The sequence below is a fragment of the Syngnathoides biaculeatus genome, chromosome 1, assembly GCF_019802595.1.
Source record: "Syngnathoides biaculeatus isolate LvHL_M chromosome 1, ASM1980259v1, whole genome shotgun sequence".
NCBI lineage: Eukaryota > Metazoa > Chordata > Actinopteri > Syngnathiformes > Syngnathidae > Syngnathoides > Syngnathoides biaculeatus.
The window spans coordinates 3224070-3241741 of NC_084640.1; the positions used below are offsets into that span (position 1 = coordinate 3224070).

Here is a 17672-nt window from a genome sequence, read left to right on the forward strand (position 1 = left end):
ATACAGAGGAGTCATGGGAGAACGTTTTGAGGTCAGATAAGACCAAAATTGAACTTTTTGGTCATAATTCCACTAACTGTGTTTGGAGGAAGACGAATGATGAGATCCCTCCCTCCTATGAAGCATGGGGGTGGTAGCATCATGCTTTGGGGCTGTTTTTCTGCACATGGGACAGGACGACAGCACTGTATTAAGGAGAGGATCACCCCTACCATGTATTGTGACATTTTGGGGAACTACTTCTTTCCCTCAGTCAGAGCATTGAAGATGGGTCGTGGCTGGGTCTTTCAACATGACGACCCGAAGCACACACCCAGGAAAACCAAGGACTGGCTCCGTAATAAGAATATCAAGGTTCTGGCGTGGTCTAGCCAATCTCCAGACCGAAACCCAATAGAAAATCTTTGGAGGGAGCTGAAACTCCGTGTTTCTCAGCGACAGCCCAGAAACCTCTCTGATCTAGAGAAGATCTGTGTGGAGGAGTGGGCCAAAATCCGTCCTGCAGTGTGTGCAAAACTGGTGAACAACTACAGGAAACGTTTGAACTCTGTAATTGTAAACAAAGGTGACTATACCAAATATTAACATTGGTTTTCTTAGGCGTTCAAATCCATACATTGTGATTTCTGGATTTTTCTTTTTAGATTATCTCTCTCACAGTGGACATGCACCTACGATGAAAATTTCAGACCCCTCCATGGTTTCTAAGTGGGAGAACTTGCAATATAGCAGGCTGTTTACTTATTTTCTTCACTGTAACAGAGACAGATGAGATAGATTAGTTTTGAACCTAAAGATCTTTTCTGGGGGCCCAAAAAATTCACTCATAATTAACTTTAACCTTTAACTTCAATGAAAGTGGGTCACAACTTTATACTAAAAAGTAAATGAAAAAAAACATTTCAGAAATACTGGTTTAGAGAAAATCCTTTTTAAAATAGTGTCCACTCCGCCAATGCAAACGTTGATAAAACCTTACAAGAATATAAATTTGATTGTTTAAAAATTAGGAGCAAAACAACACTGTAATACATTGCCCTCCGTAATTATTGGCACCCCTGGTTAAGATGTATTTTTTAGCTTCTAATCAATTTTTTTTTTTAAATAATATGGGACTTTAATGAAAAAAAGAGAAAAATCCAACCTTCGATACAAGTGCATTTATTCACTGGGGGAGGGGGAAAAAAATCACAAAGAAATATTTGACATCAAATAATGTGTGTCACAATTATTAGCACTCCTGGTGTTAATACTTTGTACAACCCCCTTTTGCCAACAAAACTCCACCTAATCCTCTTCTATAATGTTTCACAAGATGGGAAAAGACAGAAAGAAGGATCTTCAGCCATTCCTATTTGCGGAATCTCTCTAAATCATCCAGAGACCTGGGTCCTCTCCTCTGTACTCTCCTCTTCAGCTCACCCCACAGGTTTTCAATGGGGTTGAGGTCTGGCGACTGAGATGGCCATGGGAGGAGGTTGATTTTGTGTCTGGTGAACCATTTCTGTGTAGATTTGGCCATATGTTTAGGGTCATTGTCTTGCTGAAAGACTCAGTGACGATCCATCTTCAAGCTTTCGGGCAGAGGGCAACAGATTTTGATTTAAAATGTCCTGGTATTTCAAAGCATTCATGATGCCATGCACCCTAACAAGGCTCTCAGGGCCTTTGGAAGCGAAACGGCCCTACAGCATCACTGACCCACCCCCATACTTCACAGTGGGTATGAGGTGCTTTTCAGCATGTATATCTTTCGTGGCACGCCAGACCCACTTAAGAGTGTTTGTTGCCAAAAAGCTCAACCTTGGTCTCATCTGACCAAAGCACACGGTCCCAGTTGAAGCCCCAATACCGCTTGGCGAACTCCACACATTTGCGTTTATGATTTGAAAGAGGAAAGGTTTTCTCCGTGCATGCCTCCCAAACAGCTTGTTGGCATATAGACAGCACCTGATGGTTGATTTGGAGACTTTGTGACCCCAGGATGCTACCATTTGTTGTAGTTCTGTAACAGTGAGCTTTGGAGATCTTTTGATTTCGCTTACCATCCTCCTCACTCTGCGTGGTGGCAAAATAAACACGGGTCCTCGTCCTTGCTTGTTTACCACTGTTCCAATTGTTTTGAACTTCTTAATGATTCCTCTCACAGTGGATATGGGGAGCTGCAGTTGAGTGGCAATCTTCTTGTAGCCTCTGCCTGACCTGTGAAGGTTGACGCACATCTGCCTCACTTGTATGCTGTTGCTTTGTCTTTCCCATGTTTAAGAGTGGATAAGAGAAATGGCCTGTCATGTCATATTTATACCCCAGGGAAACAGGAAGTGATGAATTATTAATTAAACGTTCCTACATACCCTGGTAAACGTTATAAACTACTGTAGAAATGACAGAAATGCTTAAATTATATTTATTTCCTGGGAATTGTTAAGGGTGCCAATAATTGTGGAACAGGTGATTTAATGAAAAATAATTATTTTTTAGCCAGGGATTTTTTTATTTTCTTACAATTCATTTGAGTTGAAGGTTACATTTTCCTAAAATTTTCAGTGTGACAGTATTCTTCTGCAATGAACACTGAATTTATTTTAAGGCTTTTAACACATCTTAACCGGGGGTGCCAATAATTATGGAGGCCACTGTACATGAACTAATACACACGTAGGATAAATTGTTTGTACCCTCCCGACTACGCAGGGTTCAGTGGGGTCATCAAGGTATCTTGGTTCGTATTATTCATTAGAATATAGATTCTAATTTCTTCAACTTCTTGAATTCATTTAATTTTTCTATGGTCCAATGTATCTGGTGTTATGTTGTGCTTCGTCTCACCAATCATCTCTCCCTGGTCGTGGATCATCACTGCGAGGTCCTTAAAAATCTGGTTCACATCCATGATGTCCGACTGTAACAAAGAACATGATACAAACAGGATCCCATGGCGTGAGGGAGGGGGAAAGTTGATGGAGTGACGGGCAAAAAAAGTAAGACACTGACTTCCAGCTGTCTGATGTTGGTTTCTCTCTCCTTAATAAGTTCCAGGTCATCCTCTGTGATGGCCACCTCCTCTGTCTGAGTGGTCATTTGACCCCAGTCATCCTGACTTTTGGCCACAAGACATTGAAAAGATGCATGTTTTTATGTGGGAGAGAATTACATTAACTGTAATATTTTGAGCATCCACTCAGTAAATTAGTGCCCCAGTTTTCCTGAAATCACTTGGAAGAAAAATGTTGTCCATATTGGAAACACTATACTACAAAGTACAACAGTATACTTAGACCACGACAACACTTATTCTGCAACACTACTGACTCTGTGTGACTATATACTGTAAGTCACTGTATCATAAATAGTATTACTGTACTTACTGGTCATTTGATCAAGTATCCCTAAAAATAACTGACAAATTAATTTGAATAAATATAATGAACAAAATTAAAAATAAACATGAATTTATAAAAACAATTTCATACATTAATGAAATCCAGCATTACCGTCAATCATTAAAATATCTGACCACCTACCTAAATGCAATAACTGCACAAATTATACATAACTGGCATTTACTTACTTGTCGAAGGACACGAGCTTTTCATCTCGTACACCGTCGTCGGCCTGAAAAATAAAAGACATCGCTGCTCTGGGTGACAATATCGGTTAAAAAAAAATTCTGTGAATCTTTAGGGACTCTCATATTTGTTTGCCAAAGTTTTAAGCCGGATGCACTTCCTGACGCAACCCTCTGCATTTATCCAGGCTTGGGACCGTTCTACAGATTGGACTGGCTCGTGCCCCCATAGGGCTGCATTGTATGAATGATGGAGTAACAAACGTAATCCCAAAAAAAAAAAAAAAAAAAAAAAACAACTTGAATATAGCAGTATTGTAAAGCAAGAACCATGAGATAGTGCAGGATTCATCTGTATTATGTGATTATATAGCGCAGGACCCATTTTTTGGGGGCTGGAACTCATTGATTCCATGACATGTGCATCCCGGTACTCACATTGTCTTAAGTGTAAAATGACAAGTATATCTAATGGATATTTATATTTAAAGTAGAGACTGTATTGTTACGGCTGAATCTCGCTTATACCCTGAAACATATTTATGGTTGTGGAAGATCACAAGATAAGAAACTGAATTTTTGACTGGCTGATATATGGGATGTTGCGACACCATTCACCAGCAATTACAATTTTTATTTCTCATAAAACTCATGGCCGATGATTGGCCACTCAACAAAACTTCGACCTCGCCTACTGTGCAACATTTCAGTGTGTTTCCATCGCCTCGGTTGGTTTGCGGCGTGAGGAAAGTTTCTAAGCTCATTTATACTAGTCCTTTACTGCAGTTAATTACTCTTAAAAACTCTTACTTACTGAAAGGCGGGATCCAGCTCTTGCTCGGGCTACTGACTCCTTCCCCTTCTCTGCTGCACGCCTCTGGACTCCTTGGAAGTTGTTGAGAGCAGCGGAGAAATCATTCATGAGCCGCTCCCTCTGAATCTTCTGCTGCCTCTGGACACCGCAAGGTGAAGAAAAGATGGCCACAGTTATGATGGGAAGTAAAATTATGCAAACACCACAAGCTTTGTTTAACCTGCGACAAGCATTGACACAGTATTCTGTGTGTGAACACAAGAAGAAGGAGAAGACTACTTTTTTTTAACATATCAAACTGATTTACTGGGTCATAGGACATTTAACATTATTATATCTCTCACATAAACCCTAAAAAAATAATATATACTGTATATATGTACATATAAAATTTATAAAATATTTTGAAGACTACCGACACGCCTTCCCATGAGTAAGCAGAGTCTGGGTTCTCTGAGGCGGACTCTCCAGTTTCTGTGATTGAGGTTACAAAGGTGTTTAAAAAGCTCCTCAGTGGCTAGGCTCCAGGATTGGATGAGATTCACCCGAAATTCCCAAAACACGCCTCTATAACATCGCATGGACATTGGGGACAGTGCCTCTGGATGAGCAGACTGGGGTGATGGTCAAAGGGGGACCCGAGGTTGTTCCAACTACAGGGGATCACACTCCTCACCCTTCCTGGAAATGGGGTGGAAATGAGGTCCCTCGGGAAGTCGAATCCCAGATTCATAGGGAGCAGTGCCTTTTTTCGTCCTGGCCATGGAACAGTGAACCAGCTCTATATCCTTGACAGGGTCCTCAAGGGTGCATGGAAGTTTACCCATCCAGTCTACATGGGGTTTTGTGAGTCCTGTAGGGGTTGCTTCAAGAGTACGGGGTACCGAACCCTCTGATACCGGCTGTTAAGTCCCTCTACGACTGGTGTAAGAGTTTTGTCCGCAATGCTGGCAGTAGGGCAGACTCGTTCCCCGTGAGGGTTGAACTCAGTCAAGGCCGCCCTTTGTTACCAATTCTGTTCACAATTTTTATGGACAGAATTTTAAGGCACAGCCAAGGCGTAGAGGGTGTCCGGTTCAGTGGCCTCAGTATTACATCTCTGCTTTTTGCAGATGTTGTGGTTCTGTTGGCTTCATCAAGCCTCCAACTCTCACTGGAGCGGTTAACAGTCGAGTGTGAAGCAGCTGGAGTGAGAACAAGCAACCCAAAAGGTGAGACCTATGGTCATGAGTTGTGGGTTCATGACCGAAAGAATAGGATCCCGGATACAAGCAGCCAAAATGAATTTCCTCTACGGCGTGCCCAAGCTCTCCCTTAGTTATAGGGTGAGAAGCTCGGTCATACAGGAGGGGCCGAAAGTAGAGTTGCTGCTCTTCCACATTGAGAGGAGCAAGATGAGGGGGCTGGGGCATCCGATTTGGATGCCTCCCAAGCGCCTCCCTGGCGATGTGTTCCAGGTAATCTCACCGGAAGGAGACCCAGGGGACGAGGACGCTGATGATACTACGTCTCTCAGCTCGGCTGGCAACGCCTCGGGAATCCCCCGGAAGAGCTGGATGAAGTGACTGGGGAGAGGGAAGTCTGGCCGTCCCTGCTAAAGCTACTGCCCCCGCGACTCAACCTCGGATATGCTGTAGAAGATGGATTGATGAAATAAATTTGCTTGCCTTTACTGTGTTTTTAGTTTGCAGGAACGGAGAGGTTTTTGTAATATTTTTGACAGTTGTGGGCTACAAGATCAGATTGCTGTGTACTGTACTAACTTGCTCTGAGGGTGATGTTGGCAAAGGAACTGAGCCCAACTCCTTCAGGTGCTTGTTGGTTTCTTTTGCAAGCTGGTTAGTGTAGTGTTGTATCTGCTGCCTGTGGAAACAGTGACGCAGTTCATAGTTGTAAATAATTACAATGCCAAAATCTTCTATCATGAAATAATTAATATTGCTTTATTGTGCAGAGCATGGTACAAGTTTTTAGGGTTTTGCAATTGTTCTACTCTGGAGAACCATTTTCATCTATTCGTGGAATTTAAGTTTGAGAATTAAGTCGCACGAGTCCAAACCGCCCCAAGCGTGGTACACATGGAGGGTCTCAGGATACCTCACATGATATGTGTTGATCTAAGAGCAGTTTTAAAAGATCATAACTGCTCTGTGGCTTTTCACTGACATTTTCCCCAAAGGAAATGGGAAACTCGACATGTAAACATGATGAGAAGGATATAGACTAGAAGTTGTGTGATTTAAGCAGACTCACATTGGAAGAAAACTCCATCACAATTTTGTTGCCACTTAAATCTTAACAGCGCACTAACTCTTGCGTGAAAATTAGGGCTAAATATATTGAGTTTTTACAACCTACAACATACTTTCAAGATATAGACACTGTGGTTCTTGTATAAGCTAAATTGTTCAAAAAAAGTGTCGACCACGTTACATTTCCTCCACTCACTTTACTACTTAATTGGTATTTTATTTTTACATTTGGTTAAAATTTTACTTTTAAACATTGCCTGTACAGCTGTCAGGTTTTATAATGGTAAAACACTGGTTGTGGAACTCATCATTTCTATTTGTATTATTTGATTAGTTAATACATACAGCCGATCTTGAAGTTCACTGGTGTCCTGTCTGGTCCCCAACTGGCTCACCATATTTTTGATCTGAGCAGCTGACAAAAGAAAGAAACAGTGAATAGGAATCAGGAGAGAAAAGTACTACACTTGTCTTGCCAAGCTCAGTCAACGAAATGCAGTATTTTTTATGGCAATAGTTAAGTGAGTGCTTTACTTGAGGAATTTTCACTAAAAGGATTGTAATTCATTAGTTATGACGGAAATCCTTGCGTAATTATGATGCAGGTAGAAGACTGGCAGCAAAATATTTGTAAGGAAACATGGTAAAGCTACAAATGTCAACAGACAAATATATATAGCATGAAACGGTCAACGTTCTTTCTCCTAATTATTGCTTTCACACAGCATTTCTGGTAAATTGGCGCATCAGGGGTGTACTAGTCGAGCCAGGATATATTTTCCAGAGAATTGGCTCAAGTGGGATATGGCACCCCACCCCAAATCCGTATTTTTGCCACGGGGACAAAGGATAACACCCGATAGGATATTGCGCATTGCTTTGCGTGAAGTTAAAGAGCTTAGACCGGGTCCCTTTGTTTTGAAAGCTTATGTGTAGTTTGGACATGGCAATGTCCTGCTTTAATGAACCCTGTCTGAAAGAGACAGGCAAATTAATCCGTGTTCTACTCTTAACACTCTCATATAGCCGGAATGCAGTTCAACAGCAGCTAATGTGTAAACAGCGAATAACACTCTTAACTCAGTTTCCATCCAAGCTGATGTTTTTTCTGACTCACTATTGTGTGTGTAACCTATTAATGGGGGATGTGGATGAAATTCAAGTCGACTTGAGAGTTTTGGCAATTTCTGACATACAATGGAACACAGCCAGATACAACCAAGGCGTGAAGTTTTAAGACCCAAGACTCACTTTCTACTGCCCTTGTTTCTGAAAGCAACTGACACAGTTGCACTGACATCACCAGGCATCCAATTATCTTAATAGGACTAGCCGCAAAAGCTCTGTGTCTATACTTTGGACACAGAAATGTCCTGCTTTGGCGAGTTCTCTCTGAAAGTAACAGCCAAATTAATCTCCACTGTTACGCCTGTGATGAGATGATTTACCGGGAAGCCAGTGTGCAAGTGGCTTAAGAAGCAGCATGTGATGGTCACATCACATGTCCCACTTTCTGTTCATTGGGGGAAAACAAAGGCCTTCTGTCTTTATTTTAACTGCAGACAAGAACTCACCAGCTACAACACGAGGTACAGCATCTTATTAAAACCAGGAAAATAGCTAGATCAAAATTGCTGACTGAAAGAGAGGCCTTTATTGAAATAAAATAGTCATTACTGAAGTAGTTGCAAGGGTGTAGATTGGCAATGGTTCATGCTAAATGTTTTTTTAGCCAAATAAGGCACACAATAGATTTGATTATTAAAATAGATTATTCTATTACACGTCATTAGATTGCTAACCTAATACTGTGGCTGATGAGTTCATTGTGATCAAATAAGGAAACAATGATATTCTTTCACTACAGTGAGCACTTGTGCAAGTCTCTATCTGTATGACAGTCTCAGTATCACTCGTGTTTATTGAATGTTCGAAAGGAGTAGGCCAGCAAAGAAAATGCATCGAGTTCAGAGATCCATTAGCACTATCCTGACAATTAAAAAAAGTTGATTGCTCTTTTGTTTATATGCAATCATATTTGCATATTTGTCTATATTTTCAATAGGACATTGAATATTTGAATGGGCCAAGTATTTAGAGAATGGTATCAAATGAAATATTTAATTTAATATTCAATTAATGCTACAATCCACTGCTGAGTTACACAGTTGCAAAATTGTGAACGAAACACCCAAACACCATCTTTTTAGTTTGCCACTGCTGTATACGACCAACCATGTCAGACTTTGGCAGTCAACATTCTATTACAAAAAAAAAAGAGAGGATCGCATTGACTGTCGCAAGAAACTTCTCTCACATCACAAGTTTTAACTCATCAGTCGGAGACATGTCAACAACAATTGTTTTTTTTTTTCCTCCATACATCTATGTATTATATCCTAGTCGAAAACTGGATTTTAAATTTTAACAAAGGAGCAGCTTCCTGGAATGGATTGTCTCAACCTCTGAAGTTCCAGTATACATCAAGACTGGATTTACTCATGGTTCAAGTGACAATTACAATTATTTGTTCTCAAGTTGCACATTTCCGAAATGCATCATGGCAGTCTAAAGACAAACAAACATGTGAAATCAGATATCCTCAGAAGGGAATCTGGCCTTTTCTAAATATTAGCTGCAACCCTTACAGGCGAGCTAAGGGGCATCAAAATACATTAAAACGGTTGTAAATACAAAGTACAGCTAAAGCAGACATTGTAATATAGTCCATATATGGTACAAGAGGTGGTATGTACATCATTAAATAAAAAAATAAATAAATCCAAACTCCAGCTAGAGGAATGATGCAGAGGCTATCATTTAAATCAAGGTCTTTCCCCTAGTTTGCACGGGAGATAACTGGTTAGCACGTCTGTCTCACAGATATGAGAACAGGACTCAAATACAATCTCGCCTGTTAGGGAGTTTACATGTTCTTCCCATGCTTGTGTGGGTTTTCTCCAGGTACTCCAAAATGACCAAAGCTCTGACTTCTGAGTGCAAATGGGTGATTGTTCATATGTGCTCAGTGGTTGCTTGGCGATCAGTTCAAGGTGAAACCCGCCTCTCGGTCAAAGTAATCTAAGATGGGCGCCAGCATGCCAGAGACCAGGAAAATGGATAGCCCAGCCCTGGCCAACTGAAATTTATGTAATGTTTACTATTTCAATTATTGAGGATAACTGGCAAATGGATGGATAGATGTATCATTGTTTAATTTTGTGTTGTTGCTTCTTGGTGTTGATGCTTCTGGATTTATTTAGGCAGAACCTGGGAATCAGGATATTCGGGTTGTTTCATGTGTTCGGTGATTATACACAGACAAAGGCGAATGGGCTTATGTGTGTCCTTTGAAATGTATAATTTAAATGTAAAATGACAGTAAAAAAAAATGATAAAACCTTTAAATTGAAATTAGGCACTTGGACCTGCAGTGTAAATCCAACCACAGATCTGCTACGCCTCACTAAATAGCCTCCTGTGCTCCAGAAAATGGATGGATGAATGATTATTCATTATTAACATGAGTGATTCTGGGCATATCTTAAACTTATTTTGTGATTAGTAGTGAGCAGGCAGCAGCACTTACTGTTTTGTGTGATCTTCTGAATATTGGAGCTGCATGTTTGGATGAGGCTGGTGAAGTCCCGAGCGGCTGGGCGATAACTGTCTCCTTGACTGTAAGACATGTTGTCTCTCCGAGGTTCGTTGGGCTTTTTTGGGGGGCTGCACATAAATTGAGATAAGTGTAATACCGTACAAGACCGTAATACCTTACTAAAATTTTCGGTCGTACAAGTAAATGGTTTAATTTCTTCAGAGTAAAATGTGCAAATATTAGCATTACAGTAGTTCATGTTTTTGCTGCTTGTCACAAAGCTTTACTTATTGGGCCAAACGGGTTCTCTGATGACTAACAGTAACAACTGATCCCAGCATGGATCCGGAATAATTCGGATTTTATCATTTAATTGGACTTAGAATCAGGTCATCTAACATTGAGTAAGATTAGTCGTTAGCCAGCTAATGCCTCATTGAGAATGACAAACAAATACCTAACACGTACATATTTTGCTTTCAACCACAGTAAGACTAATTATGTGAACAAATCTGCCGAGGCTCAGATAACACGACCGTGCTTGTCTGACGGATCCACACTGTTCTGGATCAAAGCAAATTAATTTGTGTAAACTAAAACTAAGTGAGCTCGGCTCAGCTGTTAGCTTGAATTAGCTACGTGAAGCTAAAATATCACAAATGCCTTGCAGGATTAAGTTAAAATTACTGTTGACGCGTTATCCAACCACATGAATTTCGAAACAATGTTTCATTCGAAATGATATATATTAGGATAATACTTGCTTATTCGGCTGTGTAGAAAGACATAAGCGTTATGTTTTCCTCTTGTAGCTAGAAAAAATCCTGCCCTTCCTGGTCGGTCACATGACAGCAGACGGTGGGCGCAGATTGGTTTGACAAGCATATTACACTGCACACGAATACGAACCACTCTTTCTGGTCTAAATGTACTTTTAACTCCAATCAATTACTGGATGTAAAATTGCAAGTTTGTTCCACAGGGAAGAAATTACATCAACTGGGTAATATGTCCAAAATGGCCATGCATATGAAAGTTTACATGTAAATAATTTCAACAAGATTATAGAGTGCCATGAGTTCTGTAACTTGACTTTCAAGCAGCATGATACATTTAAAACCTGGTAAAGATCCTATTTATGTTGATTACAAACAAGAAAAAAATACATTTCATCTTGGTTTTCTGGGTGGCAAAACTTGTATTTGTACCATTTCTTTAAAGAAAATTTTAAAAAGTGTGAGTTTTTGAAACATTAAAATGTATGCGCTTAGAAATGTGAAATTTTAAAAAAGCATTTAGCAAGTTTTTTTAAACCTATTTTGTACTTTTTTACAATATAACATTTTAAAAATTGTGCTGTCTTATCAAATTCTACTTTTGTTACATTTTTATTTAGCATTTTAAAAATACAAAAAACAGTGTTACTTATATTGTTAACATAAACACCTGTGCAACTTAGAAAAATGCATTTTGTTTTGGTGCTCATTAATATCCTAAACATATAAGATCTAAATGTGTTTTAGATATGAATATATCGCTTTATAAAGTTCAGTACACTCGCATTATTTAACAAGCTGATTTGACACAAAAACTGTAATGAACGCGCTGACATTTGCAACATTGGAGTAACCCGCACATGGCATCTTCTATTAGAATGGATGGATGGACCTGTTTTATGTGCTTTATCTACTGAATGAGGATTGTTTGGCAAACTGTAATTTCAGATTTTAACCACCGGATGGAAGCAAGGCATGGAAATGGGAGAGTCACTGAATGCAGATGCACTGTGGATGTAAAATTCCTGAATTAATAACTAAACAAGAACTTTCAAAAATACCCTTAGAACAAGTATATCCTTACATTAAAGCTAATAAATGGTGTTTAAATTGAAAGATTTGCAATGGACAAAAAGTAGTGCATGTGCTACTCTTTTATCTCATCCATCCATCCATCCATTTTCTGAGCCACTTATCCTCACAAGGGTCACGGGAGTGCTGGGGCCTATCCCAGCTGTCAACAGCCAGGTGGCAGGATACCCCCTGAACTGGTTGCCAGCCAATCGCAAGGCACATGGAGACAGACAACAGTAGCACTCACAATCACACCTTGAGGCAATTTAGAATGTCCAATTAATGTTGCATGTTTTTGGCATGTGGGAGGAAACCGGAGTGCCGAGAGAAAACCAACGCAGGCACAGGGAGAACATGCACTCTCCTCACAGGGAGGGCCGGGATTGAACCCAGGTCCTCAGAATTGCAAGGCCAACGCTTTCGGGGTTCACCACCGTGGCGCCTCTTTCAGTTATTTCTGATCTAAATGCATTACTTGGCACCTTTTGTTGTTTTGATGAAAATGTTTGCTTTCCTCTTGCCTTCTCATTTTTTCCACACCACAAACGGTAAATCCACTTCATACTCACAGCCATACCCAAAAATGTATTTTGCTGCAGTCTTCGTAAATTCAATCAGCATGTGCTTGTGAAGACGATGAAACCGTATTGTATGAAAAGGGCACCAAACCAATCACGAAATAGTTATGGATTCTTAAGTACCATGAAAAATATATGAATTTGTTTCCTGTGTTTTCCTAATGATAAGTCTGCCATAGTGTGGCAAAGTATTCTGGTTCACCTCATGTTTTTTTTTTTATCAAAGTCTCATGCAATCAGCAAAACTACAGCAAATTTTTAACTATAGACATGAAGAGAGAGACTTACAGATGTTTGCCAATGACAGTGCAGCGAAAAAGTATTCGCCCTCTTCTCACATCCTTATTTATTTCATTTCCCCACTTTAAAGTGCCACTGACACCAAAATCTCCATTTTAAAATAGCTATTGTTATCAAAACTACATATAAAATTAATCATAATACGAGTCGCAAAAAGTAGAAGTTCCATTTCCGAACCCTTTTATGCCTTGAGCTCCTTTCTCCTCCCCGCCCCCAGTGCGATCGCACATGACTGCCCACATCCCGGCCCGACTTACCTCCATGTCGGGGTAAATGGTGGACTGCACCACCGCTAATGGTGGCCCGCGCGCATCGACACATTTAGCACAGCTGACTTATGTACTTTATTAAGTTATTATGACTCGGATCTTTTGTTACGTTCTGAGAGAAGGATTACATCGTCAGATGCGGATTTCAAGAATGTTCTGATAAGGACGAGGATGGCTGTGGACAGAGCTTTTTATTATTACTGCTACTTTCGGACAAGTACACAAGTACACGGACACCACACTGCCTTCCCAGAACATTCACTGGAAATAACATTCACATATTTGGAACATTCATTCAAGTTTGGTGACTATTCGTCATTTGGCTAGTTAGGCTCGTGTTACACACTACCAAACTGTCTTTGTACTTCTATTATTTTATTGTTTTGTCTTGTATGGTATTGTGTGTGATTCAATTGTCTTGAACGCAATACAAGTGCTTTGTTATATTTTGCTGGTTTGACCAAGGGGATTTATTCCAAATTCATACGTAACATGTGCTATAAACTGTGAGACAAATTAGTCCCCCTGACTATTTTTTTTAACAGCTCTATACACACCTGTCATTTGGAACACACAAAGCTCTTGTTCTTTGTACCTCTGCAATCCATTTTTCACCACGAATCGGGTCTTTTGGAAACTTGTGAAAAGCAAAATCAAGCAACACAACGAGCTGTTTTTTTATCTAACACAGAGAAAAAACAGCTAATTTCTCGCTGGTACAAGAGGTAAATACATTCGACTCCGCCGCTGTAAAATACGTCACTTCCGGGTTCTTCTTCAACCCAAAACCCTCAAGAGATTTTTCATGGTGGGAAAAAAGGCAATATACGGCAACATTCTGTATTGCTGTGAACAAATGAATGACTCCATTCCGTCTGATTTTTTTTTTTTTTTTTTGGTTAGCAACATACTAAATTTCATGTTTTAGGTGTCAGTGGCACTTTAATGTTTAAGATCATCAAATAAATGTACAGTAAGTAGATAAAATAAACCAAATGCACATAAAATTCCGTTTTTAAATGGTAATTTTATGTATTAAGGAAAAAAAACATTCAAGGCTACCTGGCCCTGTGTGAAAAAGTAATGACCCCTGGAACCTAATAACACCCACCTTCAGCAGCAACAACAGAAATCAAGCATTTTGTGCGACTGGCAATGAGTCTTTCACATCTCAGTGGAGAAGTTTTGGCCCACTGCTCTTTGAAGAATTGGTGGAATTCAGCAACACTGGAGGGTTATAGAGTACAAATGGCTTTTTTAAGTCCACGACACAGCATTTTGATGGGATTCAAGTCTAGAATTTGACTCGGCAGCTCCAAAACATTTTTTAAGACATTCAGAAGTTGGGTCATGGTGTGTTTTGGATTGTTCTCTTGCTGCAGAAGACAAAGTGTGTCTCTTTCATGTTTTTCTGGTAAAGAGCAGAAATCATGGTTCCATCAGTCACAGCACATCATTCAGGCCCTGATTTAAAAAAACAGCCCCAAACCATCATACTTCCACCTACATTTTTGACTGGTGGTATGATGATATTTTTCTGAAATGCTGTGCTACATTTACAACAGATCTAACAAGGCACACACCTTCCAAAGAAGTGAGCCTGTCATGTCATTTTAATGATAAATTCTAAGCAATTCAAAAAGAACATCAATATAGACGAAATTCAATTTGAAAATATGTTTATTCATCCATCAATTTTCTGTAACTGCCAGGATCACAGGTAAGCTGTGTTCTACCTCACTTTGGGTGAGAAGCAGAGTAAACCCTGAACCATGGTCACCAGTTGATCACAGGGCATGACAAACAACTATTCACACTCACAGGGACTTTAGACAGAGTTACTTTATTGTCATTCAATAAACACACAGTCAGTGCACAAATACACTGTGCAGTTTGAGTCTTCAATTACCTTTGAAATATTGTTTTGGGATGTGGAAGGAGTCTGGAGTACCTGAAGAAAACCCACACAAGCACAGGACATACACACTCCGTATAGGAAGGTCAGAACCTGAAACAACACCCAATCTAAGAACTCTCAGGAATTGTGTTCACCACTCACTCCCCATCCACTTGTGTTCCTCCCAAACAATTAAACTTCAGTTTCATCTGTTTGCACAGTATTTTGCCAGTAGAAATGACTTCAAACTTCAAAGGTTTGCAGTATTTTTCATTTAAATCAAACAATAACAGGGTCCAACATGTGTGAAAGATTATGTTTACAAAGTCATCCCCAGCCCAAACATAGAATTGTGTTTCTGAAATGCTTCAAAGTTTCTCCCAAAATAAATCGAAGCTGTTAATTCCTCAATTCCTCAGGTGATGGATGGCAGGTAAGGCAAAGCTTTGCACAAGATGCAACCAGGTGGTCGCTCAGCCATTTTTCCTGAGATGAGTGCAAGTGTAGCAACAATAAAGTGGGCAGGTACTTGAATAAAGAGAACATTTCAGTGTAACATTGAGGGCGAAAGTTGTTGCATCCAAACACCAAATTGCATTGATGTTAAACATAAACCACCAGCTCATTTTGTTCTATGTCATGAATAAAACAATGGAAAACGTACCTCTAATAACACTGCCAAATTCTAATGATGAAAAATTGACAGGTATATCAAGTAAGGCTTGCGAATGGCTGGCAACTGGTTCCACCTCCCTCACGAAGATAGTTGGGATAGAAACGTCCCATTCGCTCGTTTTTAAACATTGTGGCCCGGTCGGCTGATTGTGCTGAAACCACGGCCTGCTTAACTATTAACTATCAATCAAACACGATTATGACCTAACCTAACCCGTCCTTCTTATGTCTACATGTTTGAGCCACGAACATATTTGCACTTATAGCCTCCTTTTCCACACCGCTACGATGACAAGATGCCTTTTCTCATCCCCTCTAAATGGGGTGCAATATTTTTACATTCTACACGTGGAAGAGCACCTTGAGTAATCGTAGCGATCTGTGCATTGTCATTGCTGTGTGCCAACATAGAACATTGGCGGGTACCCTCATCAAATATAGAATGAACTACATGGTTAAAACCACTGGTGACTTAAATATGTCTGCAGACCTATCGTATATCTCCTTCAATGACCATTTTATGTGGTACCGTGCCCAGCTCCATTGCTGCACACAGGCCAGTACATGGGATTATTTATAATGCATCTTCTTTTCCTTTCGGCTTGTCCCGTTAGGAGTCGCCACAGTGTGTCATCTTTATCCATGGAAACCTATCTCCTACATCTTCCTCTCTAACACCAACTGCCCTCATGTCTTCCCTCCCAATATCCATCAACCTTTTCTTTGGTCTTCCTCTCGCTCTTTTGCCTGGCAGCTCCATCCTCAGCACTAGGGATCGCAACTGGTTACAAATAACCGGTTATAGCCGTTTTTCGGGGTTTTATTTAAACCGAAACCATAATCCGACTTTCGAAATCGGTTAAAATTTCCAATCATTTCTTCCGGTTACGGTACTCCACATTGCGGTATTTTTTCAACATCATTTCCACTTTTTTCAAGTTTCGCTGTAAGAGTAAAGTTGGACTCAAAAGAACATTCAGTTAAATCAAAGAAACATCAAACATGGCATCGAGGGAACGCTCGGTATAATTTCATGCCCTTTCTCAAAGTCCAAAAGAAGAATGTTAACATTAAAACATTTTTACAAAAAAAAAAAAATTTAACTTACACGAGTGTGTTGTTGAAAGCCACATTCAACAAGCTTGTTTGTCAATATTGTATACAAACTACCCCATTACCGCGGAGTAAATTAACCCTAAATTAACGATCGATGGTGTAGCGCAGGAGAAAAGGAGTTGGAGGCGGAGTGTCGGACACAGGAACAAAACTTGTTTTATTGGCAGACATCAAAACACTACTCGCATAACGGGGGGACCTCTGTGAACTCGTCACTCCGGAAGAGCAACAACAAAAACAGTCCCTGCGGAACACCGCACCCCAACTCGAGGTCCCGCGGGTGAATTATCTAAACACTACAATGGTACCGGTTTTAAAACCGGTTAATCGTTATTTTTGCTACAGCTGTTCAGTTAAAACCAGTTATGAAAGTAAGCGTTTTTTTGCGATCCCTACTCAGCACCCTCCAACCAATATACTCACTCTCTAATCTCTGGACATGTCCAAACCATTGAAGTCTGCTCTCTCAAACCTTGTTTCTAAAACATCCAACTTTGGCTGTCCCTCTAATGATCCTATTCACCCTGCTATTCACCCTGCTTACTCCAAGCGAGAACCTCAACATCTTCATTTCTGCAACCTCCAGTTCTGCTTCTTGTTGTTCCTTCAGTGGCACCGTCTCTAATGCGTACATCATGGCTGGCCTCACCACTGTTTTATAAACTTTGTCCTTCAACTTAGTAGACTCTTCTGTCACATAACACACCTGACACCTTCCACCATCTGTTACAACCTGCTTGGACACGTTACTTTAC

At 40.1% G+C, this 17672-nt stretch overlaps 3 protein-coding genes across 6 annotated transcripts in view; 1 reads left to right on the forward strand and 2 right to left on the reverse strand.

The window, feature by feature from the left end:
• The window catches only part of stx12 (syntaxin 12), a 38527-nt gene extending 27395 nt beyond the window's left edge, over window positions 1–11132 (reverse strand). For 3 of the 4 annotated variants that reach the window (XM_061829013.1, XM_061829106.1, XM_061828922.1), the window contains exons 1-8: window positions 10993–11132; window positions 10224–10360; window positions 6980–7049; window positions 6146–6245; window positions 4383–4520; window positions 3572–3615; window positions 2995–3100; window positions 2830–2902 (exon numbers count right to left, since the gene is read on the reverse strand). In XM_061829013.1, the coding sequence (XP_061684997.1) occupies window positions 2830–2902; window positions 2995–3100; window positions 3572–3615; window positions 4383–4520; window positions 6146–6245; window positions 6980–7049; window positions 10224–10360; window positions 10993–11117 (793 nt within the window). In that variant the 5' untranslated portion in view covers window positions 11118–11132. The remainder of the gene's footprint in view (window positions 1–2829; window positions 2903–2994; window positions 3101–3571; window positions 3616–4382; window positions 4521–6145; window positions 6246–6979; window positions 7050–10223; window positions 10361–10992) is intronic. The other variant, XM_061829192.1, reaches the window with a different exon arrangement.
• LOC133504638 (protein 4.1-like) overlaps window positions 1–17672 on the reverse strand; it is a 215013-nt gene that overhangs the window by 142395 nt on the left and 54946 nt on the right. The gene's annotated exons all lie outside the window — the stretch shown is intronic.
• The window catches only part of si:ch211-57n23.4 (immunoglobulin superfamily DCC subclass member 3), an 82233-nt gene that overhangs the window by 27083 nt on the left and 37478 nt on the right, over window positions 1–17672 (forward strand). The gene's annotated exons all lie outside the window — the stretch shown is intronic.